General features: G+C 33.7%; 2 protein-coding genes across 7 annotated transcripts; both read left to right on the top strand.

The window, feature by feature from the left end:
* The first annotated feature begins 265 nt into the window (after nt 1-265).
* LOC107434121 (probable serine/threonine-protein kinase SIS8) lies at nt 266-10,480 on the top strand. 6 transcript variants are annotated; one of them, XM_048473394.2, is made up of 14 exons: nt 275-488; nt 1,032-1,615; nt 2,908-3,345; nt 3,474-3,577; nt 3,881-5,139; nt 5,243-5,283; nt 5,879-5,947; nt 6,716-6,816; nt 7,418-7,496; nt 7,604-7,702; nt 7,797-7,865; nt 8,931-8,980; nt 9,083-9,259; nt 10,039-10,480. In XM_048473394.2, the coding sequence occupies exons 2-14, from the start codon at nt 1,127-1,129 to the stop codon at nt 10,196-10,198; spliced, it is 3,135 nt and encodes a 1,044-aa protein (XP_048329351.2). In that variant the 5' UTR covers nt 275-488; nt 1,032-1,126; the 3' UTR covers nt 10,199-10,480. The 6 variants fall into 6 exon arrangements, 4 of the variants coding, with proteins under 4 accessions (XP_048329352.2, XP_048329351.2, XP_048329350.2 ...); XM_048473393.2 differs by having other exon boundaries at nt 275-685; XR_007240836.2 differs by lacking the exon at nt 10,039-10,480 and adding an exon at nt 8,168-8,244 and having other exon boundaries at nt 266-1,615.
* Nucleotides 10,481-11,173: 693 nt separating this feature from the next.
* LOC125422259 (peptidyl-prolyl cis-trans isomerase FKBP17-2, chloroplastic) lies at nt 11,174-12,374 on the top strand. The gene is made up of 3 exons (XM_048472978.2): nt 11,174-11,607; nt 11,773-11,817; nt 11,924-12,374. Exons 1-3 carry the CDS (start codon nt 11,222-11,224, stop codon nt 12,276-12,278), a joined length of 786 nt encoding a protein of 261 aa, XP_048328935.1. The 5' UTR covers nt 11,174-11,221; the 3' UTR covers nt 12,279-12,374.
* Nucleotides 12,375-14,905: the final 2,531 nt, after the last annotated feature.

The following is a 14,905-nucleotide window of genomic DNA, read 5'->3' as shown; positions in this document are numbered from 1 at the left end:
TGTGGAATTTCAAAGAATATATTGTATGAACGTGAATAATAATATGAAAAGAAATTAAGCAGAGAAAAGCCGGCAAACAGTTGAGGAATTGGTTAAAAAAGAGGTTGGAATTGGAGGAAGTGAATATATAGAAATAGGAGGAGTTCCAGTTGAGAGGGTCTTTGTCGTTTAGTAAGAAAAGCCGCATTAATCAGAAAGGACAAGATCCTATTTTGCTTGAAATAGCAAAAGTTGAGCTGAACAAAACACTTCCTCCAACTTGTTTCAATTCAATATTCCATTTCCGTGCATTTTACCACAAAATTTCCAACTCATGCCACTAACTCTTTGTGTCTTTGGGATTTTAGAACTCCAAAAAACCAAAACCCAAGTGAGAGAAAAAAGGGAGAGAGAAAGAGCCAGTTGGTTTGTGTTTCCCACCAGTTTTACCTTTTTCTGGGACCGTGAAATCCTTCTGCCTCTCAAGCTCAAGTGGGTCATTCTTTCAGGTCCTACTCTCCCACTTGCTGGTCTTTGCTGTCTCTGCCTGTGTCACCTGCTCCCTCTTTTTCTTTATTTTTGCCCCTAAAACTTCTTCCAGTAGTCTTCTCTGTTTTCTATGCTTTCTTAGTTTTGTGCATCGAAAGCTAAGATCCAATATTTTCAATTTGGGTATTCTATATTCTGATTATTCTGCTTCTTGAAGGTAAATAAGAATAAAAAGGTTTTGATATTGGTGGAGCTTTCTGTTGAGTTTATGATTCTATTTGTTTTGGGTTTCTTTTTTTCTTTAATGTATATATATATTTTTCCTGAAAGAGTGGGTCTTTATTGTTCTCTGTAAAAAAGGAAGGTGGTATCTATCTATTGAAGCATCTGGGACTTTTTAAAATCAGGAAAGCTTTACTGGGTACTGCTTGGAAATACTTTGTTTGGAAATTTTGGATGTGATGTGTTGGTTTGGGGTCCCTTATGTGTAAGAGGTGTTGGGCATAATGAGCTTTCTTGAATTAGTTTAGACTTTTGTAATTTTTATTTTTGTGGTGATTTAGTTATTGGGATTTCATGCTTGGTCCAAGACAATGGAGATGTTTATGGCCGGATTTTTATTTCTTTAGCATTCAATACCATAGCTTAGGGAAGTAATATGAAGAACATTCTTAAGAAGCTCCATATCATGTCTAATCAGTCAGAAGATGCAGAAGGGTCTACTTCATCAAGAGGCCATAAATCCATTGATGGGTCATCCCCTGATAGCCTTTTGAACTCAAGGTCCCATCATAATTCTGAGCATAAACCCTTATCAGGGCTTTCTGGCTGGTTGAATTCAGTTGCTAATAGACATAGCACTACTATGTCATCGTCTTCGAATGTAACAAGAGGAGAAAGAATTGGAACACCTGATGAAGCTAGTAGTACTGGTCTAGATGTTGCTTCGGATGCAATGAGGCGCGATTCGGGGTCTAGTACCTCAAGAGATCCTGATGTAGAGGAGGAATATCAGATACAACTGGCTTTGGAAATGAGTGCTAGGGAGGATCCTGAGGCAGTTCAGATTGAAGCCGTTAAGCAGATTAGTTTAGGTTCTTGTGCTTCTGATAATACTCCAGCTGAAGTTGTTGCCTACAGATATTGGGTAAGTTGACTTGTTATTCTTGGGGTTAATTCTTATCATCTCTGCAATCTTTGGTGCTTTTGTTGGCACAAGTAATTAAAGATCCATAACTTCTAATACTAATTTTGGATAGCATGTGGTCTGGTCAACTTGTCTGTTTAGTATCTTATATAATATGAATAAAACATGCTCTGGTGTCTTGTCTTTAAATGTAAATACGGTGCTTTGATAGATTTGATTTTTTATTTTTATTTTTATTTATTTTTCACTACTGGATGGTTTTTTTGATTAACTGAACCGAATTTTATGTATGGTACTTCTTTGATGAAGCTTGAGTTATGGTTAAGAGCTGATAAAGATTAGAAAAAGATGTGGCTGGGTGTCAATGTCACCCCCACTTCTCCTGTGATCCTTCTTCTTTACCTTTCAAATTTCCTGTGATGAAAGATGGAAACATCAGACCACTAGCATTACTAGCATGGTGACAGTAAAAACAATATTGGTTGAGAGTCACCATCAGAACTGCTGTGCACCATCTATTCCATCCAATGCCGAAGCTTCACGAGATAGAAAATACATATTTAAACTTAAATGGGGAAGAACGTGTGATTGGGTGTTCTAGTGTCTTTGATGTGGGATTCACTTGGGTGATGGTGGTTTCAGTGGTGCATTGTTGAAAGGTGTGGTTGGTTTGTGAGAGAAAGCAAAAACTATTATGGTGAAGGGCAGTATTTTTGGTCTTTCTTAATGCTTAAGCATTTGAAAATAATTGTAGAGTTCTGAAAGGTAGTGCATTTTCTTATGGAGATTAAAGGTCAATGTGTTGAGTGGCCATTTGAATGGATATTGCAGGCCTCATCTAATTTGTTTTTATGTTTTTTTAACATTATTATTTTCTATACGTTTTACTTTTTCCAATGCATTACAAAAGGTTTTTCTCCACCCTCCTTTCCCCACCATCATTAAGTCAAAAGAATAGATGTTCCATTGTCATTGGAATTCAACTGGCTAAAAGTCATGGTTCCTGCATATTCCTTCTTGAACTTGTAAACTAGTATTACAAATATTCGTGAATTGTTTCCATTAGTTATTATGTATCATCTATTTACCAGGTCAACGTCTGAATAATAGATAGCACAATGGAGCAATTAATAAGATCTTAGTTTTTCTGTTGATTTATTTTATGCTTTCCAAAATGTAAAAAGATCTTTGGAGAGAGATTCATCCTATGTTCAACTTGGTTTTCACAATTTTGTTATATGTTTATTCCTTTCTAACCTATCTCATATCGTAGATTTGTCCATGCTTCGCAGAATTACAATGCTCTTAGCTATGATGACAAGATCTTGGATGGCTTCTATGACCTGTACGGAATCTTGATGGACTCCAACTCAGAAAGAATGCCTTCCCTTGTTGATTTGCAAGGAACATCTGTATCAGAGGGTGTCACCTGGGAAGCAGTTTTAGTCAATAAGGCTGCTGATTCGAATTTATTGAAATTAGAACAGATGGCTCTGGAGATGGCTGTAAGGTCAAGGTCTGATTCTCTGGTTTTTGTAAATAGCAATTTGGTGCGAAAACTTGCTGTTTTAGTTGCTGATTATATGGGTGGGCCAGTTGGGGATCCTGACAACATGTTGAGAGCATGGCGAAATCTATCTTACAATTTGAAAGGAACCCTTGGTAGCATGGTTTTGCCGCTTGGTTCTCTAACAATTGGATTGGCTCGACATCGTGCATTGTTGTTCAAGGTACTTGTTGACAAACCCTATCACGTCTGTACTGTTCTTTTATTTCATGTATGTGCTGGTTCCTTATTGTTTGACAATCATGGTTTTCAGTTATTATCAATAACCTGTTAATATACGTGATTTCAAAGGTTTTGGCTGATAGTGTGAGCATCCCATGCCGGCTGGTAAAAGGACAGCAATATACAGGTTCCAGCGATGTAGCAATGAACTTTGTGAAGATTGATGATGGAAGGTACTTTTGTCTTTAGTCTAGCCAGCTAGACTGCATTGACTTGGAGTTCTTTATCTTCTAATTTATCATGCATATTCTTTTTCTTGAACACTTTAATTTATATCATGCTTCTAAGTGCTATCTTATATATTTTTTTTCGAAAAATTTAAGTTCCTCTATTTATGTTACCAACTAGGAAACTATAATAGGTTCTTCAGTCAGCAGATGTTATGTTTCACTGTCAAATATGCTGAAAATGATTTCAGAACATTGAAGTTGCAGAAACTTAACCCGCTTTTTAAGATGTTTTAGTGCAAATTTCAGGGAGTACATTATTGATCTAATGGCAGCACCTGGCACACTTATTCCATCTGATGCAGCTGGATCACATATTGACTATGATGAATCTTTCTTTTCTGCTAGTCCACTGTCTAGAGACATTGATTCCTCTCATGCAGCCTCTTCCAGCAGTGGGATTGGGAGTTCCTTTGAAGAACATTCAGATTTTGGGACATTCGAAAAGAGATCCAGATTAAGAAATCCTGTCTCAGCAGGAAGGGAATCTGATGACAGGGATGAATTAACTGCTCATGAAAATGCGGCCAGACCATCTGAAGCTGCAGAGGAATCCAAGATATGCTCAGATGATTTTAGAAAACCATCTCCTGTAGAGAAGGTTCCCCTGCGAGAATTTCCAGGGAGGCCCAATTATCCTTATGTGCATGCAAGATCTCCTTCTTGGACTGAAGGTATGAGCTCCCCTGCAGTTCGGAAAAAGAAAGTGAAGGATGTTTCACAATACATGATAGATGCCGCCAAAGAGAATCCACAATTAGCTCAGAAACTCCATGATGTGTTACTTGAAAGTGGTGTTGTTGCTCCACCGAACTTGTTTACTGAAGTTTATTCAGAGCACGTAGATGCATCAACAGTTGAGGAAAAGTCCCAAAGAGATGATAAAGATGAATATACAGAAGGGGTTGGAACCCCAGAAATAAAACGTCAAGGTGATATTGGTCCAGCTCGATTTCTACCTCCTTTCCCTCAACACAAGGTGCATTCTAAAGTTGGTGCTCTTGGTCAGCAAGAACATCTAAAGCCGGTGGAAGGTTTAGGGGTCAACTTTCCACTTGATAACCGTGAAATAGCAGGCTTATCCCATTCCGAAGTAGCTCCAGCGAGATATGGGAACAATGTTCCTGTTGCTGCTGCTGCAGCAGCAGCAGCAGCTGTTGTTGCATCTTCGATGGTTGTTGCTGCAGCAAAGTCAAGCGGTGACTCCAATCTTGAACTTCCAGTAGCAGCTGCTGCCACTGCTACTGCTGCAGCTGTTGTTGCAACAACTGCAGCCGTCAGTAAGCAGCACGAGCAGGGTGCACGAAGTGATGGAGATACAGATGGTGCTAGTTGTGAGCCACACGGTAGTGGTGACCGCGATCATGATGCTCTTGGATCAGTTTTGGAAGCTGAAAGAATATCTGACAGATCAACAGGTAGCACAAAATCTGATGTTGCAATTGATGATGTTGCAGATTGTGAGATTCCTTGGGAGGATATCACCTTGGGTGAGCGTATCGGACTTGGTACTGGCCCATGCATTATGCTATCATATTAATGTGCTTCATGCCATAAGTAAATCTCTAATAAATTTTAATTTCATTCCCTTATGCATCCACTATGCTGCAGGATCTTATGGGGAGGTCTATCGTGGAGACTGGCATGGGACAGTAAGTTCTTTCATGCTAAATTGAAAGATGACTTTTTTGGTTTTGCTTGTGTTGTTTACTCATTATAGGTCTTATCCATCCATTTTGATTTCTACTTGGGCAGTTTTCATATTTCATTTAGATTTTTAAACAACAATGACCAAAGAAATCCACTATGGTAATTTCGAATATGTTGTTCAAGAAACTTATAGAAAGTGATCACTATTGTTTCTATGTTAGGCAAGAGACCATTACCAAAGGCTTGGTTTTAGAGAGTGCTCACCATGTTGGTTGTACAAGTGGAGATGACAATTTGTTTTGGTTTTAGGAAGTTTGCTCATCATGTTGATTTTATACCTGGAGCTGAAATTGTAAGAGATCCCTATTATAAACGAAAGTAAAAGTTTGGCATTACCTGACTCAGTCTATGCCCTTTCTTTGGCCTATAAGTACAGTTGTGGTGTTAATATTCCGCTAAGTTTAGAATTCTATTGTGTTCTTTAAGAAAAAAATATTATAGGTTCTTTTATCTCTCCACTTTCAAATGGTTTTCTGATAACCATTTACTGCCTTTTTCAAATATGTTTGAGCTTATTTTAAGCATTTGTTTTTGCAGGAAGTTGCTGTAAAGAGGTTTCTGGACCAAGACATTTCGGGCGAATCACTTGAAGAATTCAGAAGTGAGGTACAAGCTGCTAAATACCTATGACTTTCATAATCTCTAACAATGCCTATGGATGGATGCTAATATCTACCAAGTTGCAGGCACTATAAAATTCTCTTAAAATTTTAAAGCGATAACAGCACCATTTGTTAATTTAAAGTAGATAAATAATTAAGTAGCTATGTGACAGATAGCACAGATTGTTGAATAATGTTTTGTAACGCTTAATGTAATTGAACAACTTCTCAGTTTGACTAAAATAATAAGCAATTTACTTGATTTACCAATATTGAAAATGGCCTCAAACAAAGACCGATGGAAAAAGATTGGCCGGTTAAATGACTCCAGTTAGTTGGAATAAACACTTAAATGAGCGAAGTTATTGGGTGTCTTCTGCATGCATGGGAGCTGATTATGGTTCATACAATACATGATAGCCTCCACTTCTTTATTCATTTCTATTTTGTAGTCTAATGCTCTATCCACGATGTTCCTCACCTATAGTTAATTTTTTGCCTGAGAATTTGATTAACTGATTCTTCATGATAAGAAATCCATTCTTCATTCTACAATTTACACAATAAAACTGGATATCTGTGAGAATTTTCAATGGGTATAATTGAAGGGTGTAGTTCTGGTTTTGCCTGTGTCCAAAACTTGTTTCACCTATTCATTTACATGCATTAACCACTTCTGTTGTTTATTAACATCTGATAGTTGATTCTATCATTGTTACTTGTATGTTAATTTTTCTTTTTTTGTTTTTGTTTTTCTGATTTTATATGCAAGGTTTGGATTATGAAAAGAGTGAGGCATCCCAATGTCGTTCTGTTTATGGGAGCTGTAACTCGTGCTCCTAATCTTTCAATTGTTACAGAATTTCTTCCCAGGTTTGTTCACAGTATTTGTCTTGATACTATCCTGTTGCAATTTTAAGCATTATTGTTTGACAACAAAAGAGTTCTTAATTCTTGTAATACATGATTAGGAGTTCAGTTGACTTATATTCTTTCATTGTATTATTTTTTTGTCTCTTGATCGGTGAATCTTTCTTGCAATGGGTGCAAATACTAGATTTAATAAGAGAATGAAGACCCTAACATAAAGATGAATTTAGTATGGCTTCACGCCATTAGCCAATGAATTGGTGAAGGGCTCTATTTTATAGGGATGCTTAAACTTGTTTTGAAGTACTAGAACCAATAACTGATTTAAATTGTCTCATAATTTTTAATTAAATCTTTTCTATATGCTTCCTATTTCATCATTTTTCTTAAAATAGGCAATATTAGTATCCTATTATGCCATGTCATCCTTATAAGGAACTAAATTTTCTACCAGTTTTGAGTAATATTGAAATCTGTATCCACAAAGTCCCAGATACAAAGTAGCTGACAGTGTCTTTGTACTTCTGTTTGATTTACTAGTTTCATAGTCTTTGGTGATTAATTATGTCGAATGGAATATTGACGCACAAATTGTGTTTTGCAGAGGTAGTTTATATAGGTTACTTCATCGGCCCAACAATCAATTAGATGAGAGAAGGCGTTTGAGAATGGCTCTTGATGCTGTATGCTTCTGTCATTCTTTCTTTATATTCCAATCTCAGTTATCACTTTCTTTTAATGCTTATTATTTCTTTTGAGATAACTTATTTATTCATTAACAAATGTACAGGCTCGGGGAATGAATTATTTGCACAATTGCACACCAGTAATTGTACACCGTGATTTGAAGTCCCCAAATCTTCTTGTTGATAGAAATTGGGTAGTAAAGGTCTGCATATTTTTAACTCCTCATTGATATTTTTAATGCATTTAGTATATTTTCTGCTCACTCTGGATTTATTTACCTTTCTGGCTGTCATTAGGTTTGTGATTTTGGACTATCTCGAATGAAGCACAGTACATTTCTCTCTTCAAGGTCCACAGCAGGGACGGTAAGCCAAGCTCAATAACTTGGTGTCTTGTCTATCCTTCTGTTGAGTTGTTAATTTCATTGTATAGTTATATTTTAGTCAATTACACTATCTTTTATACTAGTTTTCCATTACTCATCATACTTGTATGTGTGGGACTAATAGAATTTATGTTGATGTTGGAAAGCTGGATGGAAGTTCATTCATGATTCTGTTGTTCAACCATATGCCATATCCAGTAATAACAAGCACCAACTTTTATGTTTTCTTGATCTGATTGTTCCTTACATGGTTTACTTTTGTCCTATGTTCCCTATACCCAGGCATTTGAGAGATCTTTTTGTGGATAGGTTTCCCCTTTGATGAAGTGGTCTCCTGTAAGACACCTGAAAATATAAAGGTGCTTTCCTTTTAACAGGGAAAACTTGGTTGAAATTAATGCTGTATGTACAGCCCTTCTCTTCGTTGTAGCTGAAGTTCATATTCCTTGTCTCAGGGATTTGCATAATTGCTTACCCATGTGAAAGAAAAGCTAGAACTGGTGTTACAAGAAACAAGGGATAGGAAGTTTGAACTGAAATGTGGGGATTTACCTGTCTTAAATCAAATGATATCTATTTGTTTGTTGCTCATAATTGGTTCATGAACAGATTTAGAAAAAGAATGAAAGATGGATATTTGAATTTGCAAATGGCTTCTGAATCGAATGAATAAATCATTTATCTTTTCTGTTTTGTGCTGAATTTATGACCTGGATTGACTGTTTATAGCACAAAGTGACTTGTGAATGGGAAATTTACATGGATACTCTCTCTTTTATAAAAGTATGAGAAATTATATATAAAGAAATTGGCATTCATTTGGTTTAAAACTGAATAAGAGCTTACTTATTCTACTGACTGGTAAATGGTATGATAACATATGTAAATAGCATGCATGTTATATGCTAATTTTTGTCTAGTTTAGAGCTTTTCATTTATGCATTCTGCCAAATATCTCTTTGATGATGGTTGTTCATACATGCACTGAACCAAGTATGTATCTCCAAAGCAAAATTGTTTTAACGAGTTTCCTACTTTCCTTCAGGCTGAATGGATGGCTCCAGAAGTGCTAAGGAATGAGCCTTCGGATGAGAAGTATGCCTTTTTCTTTTCCACTTTATTATGTTTTTTTCTATTTTGTTCCGGTCCCTTCATAAATTACTTAAGACATTTACATAAATATGCTTTAATATGTAGGTGTGATGTTTATAGCTTTGGGGTCATATTATGGGAACTCTCAACAATGCAACAACCTTGGGGGGGAATGAACCCAATGCAAGTTGTAGGTGCGGTTGGATTTCAACATCGCCGGCTTGACATTCCAGATGATATGGATCCAAAAGTTGCAGATATCATTAGGAAATGTTGGGAGACGTGAGTATTCTGTGTGTTGTTTTCTATCATCCACAGTTCTATACAAATTTGACCATGCTTGCCTAGTTTTAAACTGATTTATGGTTGAAAAATATTAATTTTATATTTTTGAGCCTGCATGTATTGTGTTAAAATAGGTCTTCCGTTATCAAGTATCCTATTCCGATAATGAAATTGGCAGCAGCATGTGATATTCATTTGGAAATCCATTTGGACATCCCATGTAATGGTTTTCCTGATGGTTACTTTTAGTTCTGAATTTTCATTAGTTATCCATCCATTTTTCCTTCTCTTTCACAGTTACATCAACTTCACTGAACATGCCTAAAATTTTGCTCAAACATCTGTGTTTAAAATTTTCAAAGTCTCTTTGCATCATTTTTGCTGTAAAATTTTTGTTTGCTGTTAGTGATGCATTACATAATGTATGCCAAAAATCATAGTAAGTTTGTTATATATTTTTAATTTAACTGCTACGGACACATATTTTATACCAAATATCTTTTCCTTCACATCTTCCACGCCTTGAATTTATCATCTTATTTGAATTTATTTATTTATTTTTTTTCATTTACTTTCTTCTGCAAAGCAATATCACGTGTATTGCCATGAATCAAATTGAGTACATGCTTTATTTCGTTAAAGAGTTGCAGTCATGATAATTTGCATGTTCATGTTTAATATGAAATCCATTCTGTCCATTTGTACTTGCAAATGCATTTGTATGTTTATTTAGGTGGTTAAAGAAAACTTACATTTGATATGATAAACGTTTGTAGAAATCCAAAATTGAGACCCACATTTTCGGAGATCATGGCTGCTCTTAAACCATTGCAGAAGCCTATAAATAGTCCTCAAGTGCCCAGACCTACTGCTTCAATAGGCGGTGGACGTGAGAGAGTTCAGCCACCGCGTGTTGCAGAAGAGCCAACCAACTAAATACACAGCAATTTGACAGATCTGACAGAATATTGGTTCATTCCACAGCCAAAAAAATATGGAATCCAAGTTGTAGATTGTTTCAAAGAAATATGAGAAAGATTTATTGAAGATCATGACCTAACATATACTCAAATTTGGGATTGTGATTCTTTTTCTTCATTTTTTTTTCTTTTTTTTATATTAATTCTTAGCAGGTGGCAGCCACTCTAAAGGTTGTGATTTGTTTGTAAAAAAAATCATTTCAAAATGTTGTAATCAATGTTTGAATTTTGCTGTTCATATTTTGTTACCATGTAGTAGAAAATAATGAGAAAGAGAATACAATAATTGAAAAAGCATTTTGCTGCCTGAACAGTGATCAGAGAGAGGAAAACAGTGTATTAAAGGCTGCTGGTTTTAAAAGAAAAACCAAAAGCGTTATGATTTTTAGAACACAGAATTACTCTGATCAACATGTTCATAACACAAAAGGGATTCATCCACATACATAGTGTTATATATGTTTGCATATTTAATGAGGAATTCCAATTATTCTCCAATGAGTTTTATATTGATGCAAGTTTTAACCATCAATCTCAAGAAAACTTTTTAACTTCAAATTTGTTTCTATAATGCTGTTAACTTAAAGAGTATTCATTGGTTCAGCCATGTCTACAGTATGGCATGGCAACATTGATGCATGCTTTTAACATGGCTTGAAATTACGGGCAAAATATGGAATGGCATGACCAAATAAAGGGCAATGCAATATCAACAAAGTGGCTACTTTTGCCTGCTGAGGTTTCCCTGCAACCAAACAGGTTCTAGAAAAAAACTGAAAAAAAGAAAGGACGACCCACCATTTTAAAATCCCATCACATATATGGATAAGGTAGGACCAACCCTGGTACGCCAAAAAAACGAAAAAAGAAAAGGTAGGACCAACCCTGAAACAAAAAGCTTTTATTTTTTATTTTTATTTTTATTTCTTTGTTGTATAACTAAACTATCTTGACCAAGATTCTAACCCCATATCCCAAAATGGCCTCTTTCTTTGGTTCTCCACCATTTCTTTCTCACCCTCTGACAAGAACTATCCAGTTTTCTTCTTCATCTTCACAAACACCTCCTCCTCCACCCCCGAATACTCCCCCTTCACAACCACAATCTCCATCACCATCTCAGCAGCTCAGTACAACTTCATCCGAGCAACAAACGCCAATCTCTCTGAAATCACAACAAAATCCTCCTAAGCCTACCACATCTACAACAAGCAAGGTTGAATCTACAGATTGGATAGCTTCCTCACTAACCAGGCGGTTTGGGCTTGGAGCTGGCCTTGCTTGGGTTGCATTTCTAGCAGTTGGTGTTGTCTCTGAACAAATCAAGACCCGTTTTGAAGTATCCCAAGAGGAAGCAAACACAAGGTCTGTTCTTCAATTAATCTGGTTTATATACTTCTTCTTCATATCAGATTAACCATTTAAATAATCAAAAACTTCAACTTTTGGTAAAAGGGTAGTTTTTAGTATTGGGGAACTAGAACTCCATTTTTCAGAGATTATAGTTTTATCTTTAATGCATTTTGACAGGAATGTAGAGAAGGAAGAAGAGGTGGTTTTGCCTAATGGAATAAGGTGCATTTTTCTCAGTTGGTTTTTCAGTATATACATTGACCCTTTTGGAGCACATAATTTTTGGTGTTTATGCTGAAAGAATTAAAAAATACAAAATTTGAAACAGGTACTACGAGTTAAGAGTAGGTGGGGGAGCTTCTCCAAGGACAGGAGACTTGGTTGTGATTGGTATACAAGGGAAAGTACAAGGCAGTGGGGAAGTTTTTGTGGATACTTTTGAGAATGAAAAGAAGCCTTTGGCTTTAGTTGTTGGTTCTAGGCCATATAGTAAGGGAATTTGTGAAGGCATAGAATATGTGCTTAGAACCATGAAGGCAGGGGGTAAAAGGAGAATTATAGTTCCTCCTAGCTTAGGGTTTGGAGAGAAAGGTGCAGATTTAGGTTCTGGTGTGCAAATTCCTCCTTTTGCAACACTTGAGTATGTTTTAGAGGTTGATAAAGTCTCAATTGCACCTGCTTGATGATTTTTTTATTATTTAGTTTGACCAGATTATGATTAAAAAAAAAAAGAAAAAAAAAAGAGAGACATATATGATGATATATACCCATTTTCCACATGATTCTTTCTTTCTCTCGTGAAATCATTTATTACATCCAAAAAAATGTAATGAAAGTGGCCAAAAAAACTTCTAGTATTTAGTCAAGAATATGTTTAATTATCATAAAAATCTGTACGGAAAAGCAAAAGAATATAAAAGTCAAGCAAAGAAACTAAAGACAGAACTAAAATGAAAGACTATTCTTCTGGCAGCCTACCACAAGGAGTAGTTTCAACAATGCAATCAATCAGACAGAAAAGAAGAACATTTCTTTCTGAGGCCAAAGATTTTAATGGATTATGATTCTCTGGTATGTCTATTTAATTTTCACATGATTAGACAGAGATATATATGGTCAACAAAAAAATATATATATGCTATACCCATTTCTCGTATGATTTTTTTCTATTTCTTTTCTGAAATCATTTATTACGTCCAAAAATATGTAATAAATTGCCCAAATCAACTCAAATATTTAGTGAACAATTTCTTCAATGATCATGAGCTTGTACACAAAAAGCAAAGGAATATAGAAGTAATCATCAAGCAAAGAAACTAAAGACAGAAGCAGAATAAAAGACTAGTCTTCTATTAACTAAAGCCGCCCTCCACAAGGAAAGAACATTTTCTTTCTGAGGCCAAAGATTTTATTGGGTCTGATTCTCTGGTATGTCTATGTAATTCCATGCAAATTCTAAACTAGCGGAAATTATTGACTTCAATTTTAGCTGCGACTGCTGTGATTCTTCAAATTATTCCTAAATCATCCCCAATTTGTTAATGTACTTTTCTTCACACCCAAGTCTGAACCAAGTGTATTATAAGGACAATATTCTAAGCTGCATTCAATAACTAGAGAAAATCCTTGAATCAAACAAGTGGATTTGAATAAAATTATATGTTTAATTTCACCAATAAACAAATGAGCTTTTCCATTGCATCTGTAAAGCTATTAAGAGGAAAAGAAATCATTAACTTTTTCTACATATATATTTTTTACCGAAATGTAGTCTGTTTTTTTTTTTTTTTTTTTTTTTTTTTTTTTTTAAATTTTTAAATATTTTTTTTTTCTATGAATTTGATTGAACCAAAAAATTAATTCAGAAAAATGAAAAAAGGATGTCAAATCATAAGAATGTATATAAAAGAGCAAAAAATCTATTATACTACCAAGAATTCTACCCCCTTCTTTTATAAATGTATGGGACCATCCATGTGTGAAACTACATTTTTTGAAGATCATTTAGCAGTTAGTCACTATTTTTTTTTTTTTTTTGAACAACTGTTAGTTACACCCAGGTTTGAATTTGGATATGAAAGTGTAATTTAACTAAGGTTCAAAAAAATTAATATCGATAGAAATATCAAAGATTTAAAATATATAAATATCCACGAAATTATTTGAAATTATTGAATATCCATAAAAACTAATAAAAAAAATTGATGTAAATTGATGAAAATTTATTTTAAAAATTAAAATTTTGTTTTGAACCTTTAAAATTAACTTATTTAATCAATGCTTATCAAATTAACTATTAAAATTGCAAATATTGAGATGAATTTTATAATTCTTTTAATCAATAATATATAGTAAGTATTAATGGTAATAAATTATAATTATCAATAAAAAAACCACAAAAATACAAAATATTTATGAATTAAGATATATAAAATAATTATTATAGTTATATTATATATCATAAAATGTCATTTCAATATCATATACAAATTTTGAATTGTTGAAAATTGTTAATCTCTTCTTCATTTTCATTTTTGATATGAAATATAATAAATAATTCTTAAAAATTGTATATTTTCAATAATTTTATATGCAATTGTTAATATACCAACTATTTAAATTTTATATCAAATGTGACTATACCAACTATTTAATTTTTATATCAAATGTGACTATTTAGTTGATAATCATTATTATCCTAAGAGAGTTTAATTTGAGAGAGTATCTACCATGATTATAATTCATAAATATTTCAGCAAATTATTTAGCTACATTTGCAAAGAATATGTTTTTTTTATACATCTTTATAATATTTATTATTTATTTCATAAGCATATTTGTAATTTTTTTATCAATATTATAATTTATATCTATTTTATAAGATTTATAAAATATTAAATTTATTATAGTAAAAAAAATAATGGGTAAATAAATAGTTAAACATCAATAATATATATTAATTTTTAATAAAAAATTAAAAAAATTAAATCTAAAAAAAAATTTAATAGCAATTTCATCAAAATTTTAAAAATTTCTAAAAAAATTATAGATTTTTTTAATAAATTTTTAAAAAATTGATGTGAATATTTAAAAGAAATTTCAATGGAAATTTTGTAAAATATCAAAAAATTTAATAAAAATTAAAATTTTTTTTTTCCCTTTTTATATGCGATCAAAATTTTTTATTGACTGTTTAAAAATATCAACATTTCTTAGATTCTTTAAACCGTGAGTACAAAATATTACTGTTGAAGGTGATTTAATTTAGCAAATTTTGTAGAGAGAGCCTGGACGTTGAAAGCCAAAAAGT

The sequence above is a fragment of the Ziziphus jujuba genome, chromosome 2 (assembly GCF_031755915.1).
Source record: "Ziziphus jujuba cultivar Dongzao chromosome 2, ASM3175591v1".
In the NCBI taxonomy this organism is placed as follows: Eukaryota; Viridiplantae; Streptophyta; class Magnoliopsida; order Rosales; family Rhamnaceae; genus Ziziphus; species Ziziphus jujuba.
The sequence above is the reverse complement of the archived record's forward strand: the minus strand, read 5'-3'. Positions and strand labels throughout refer to the sequence as shown.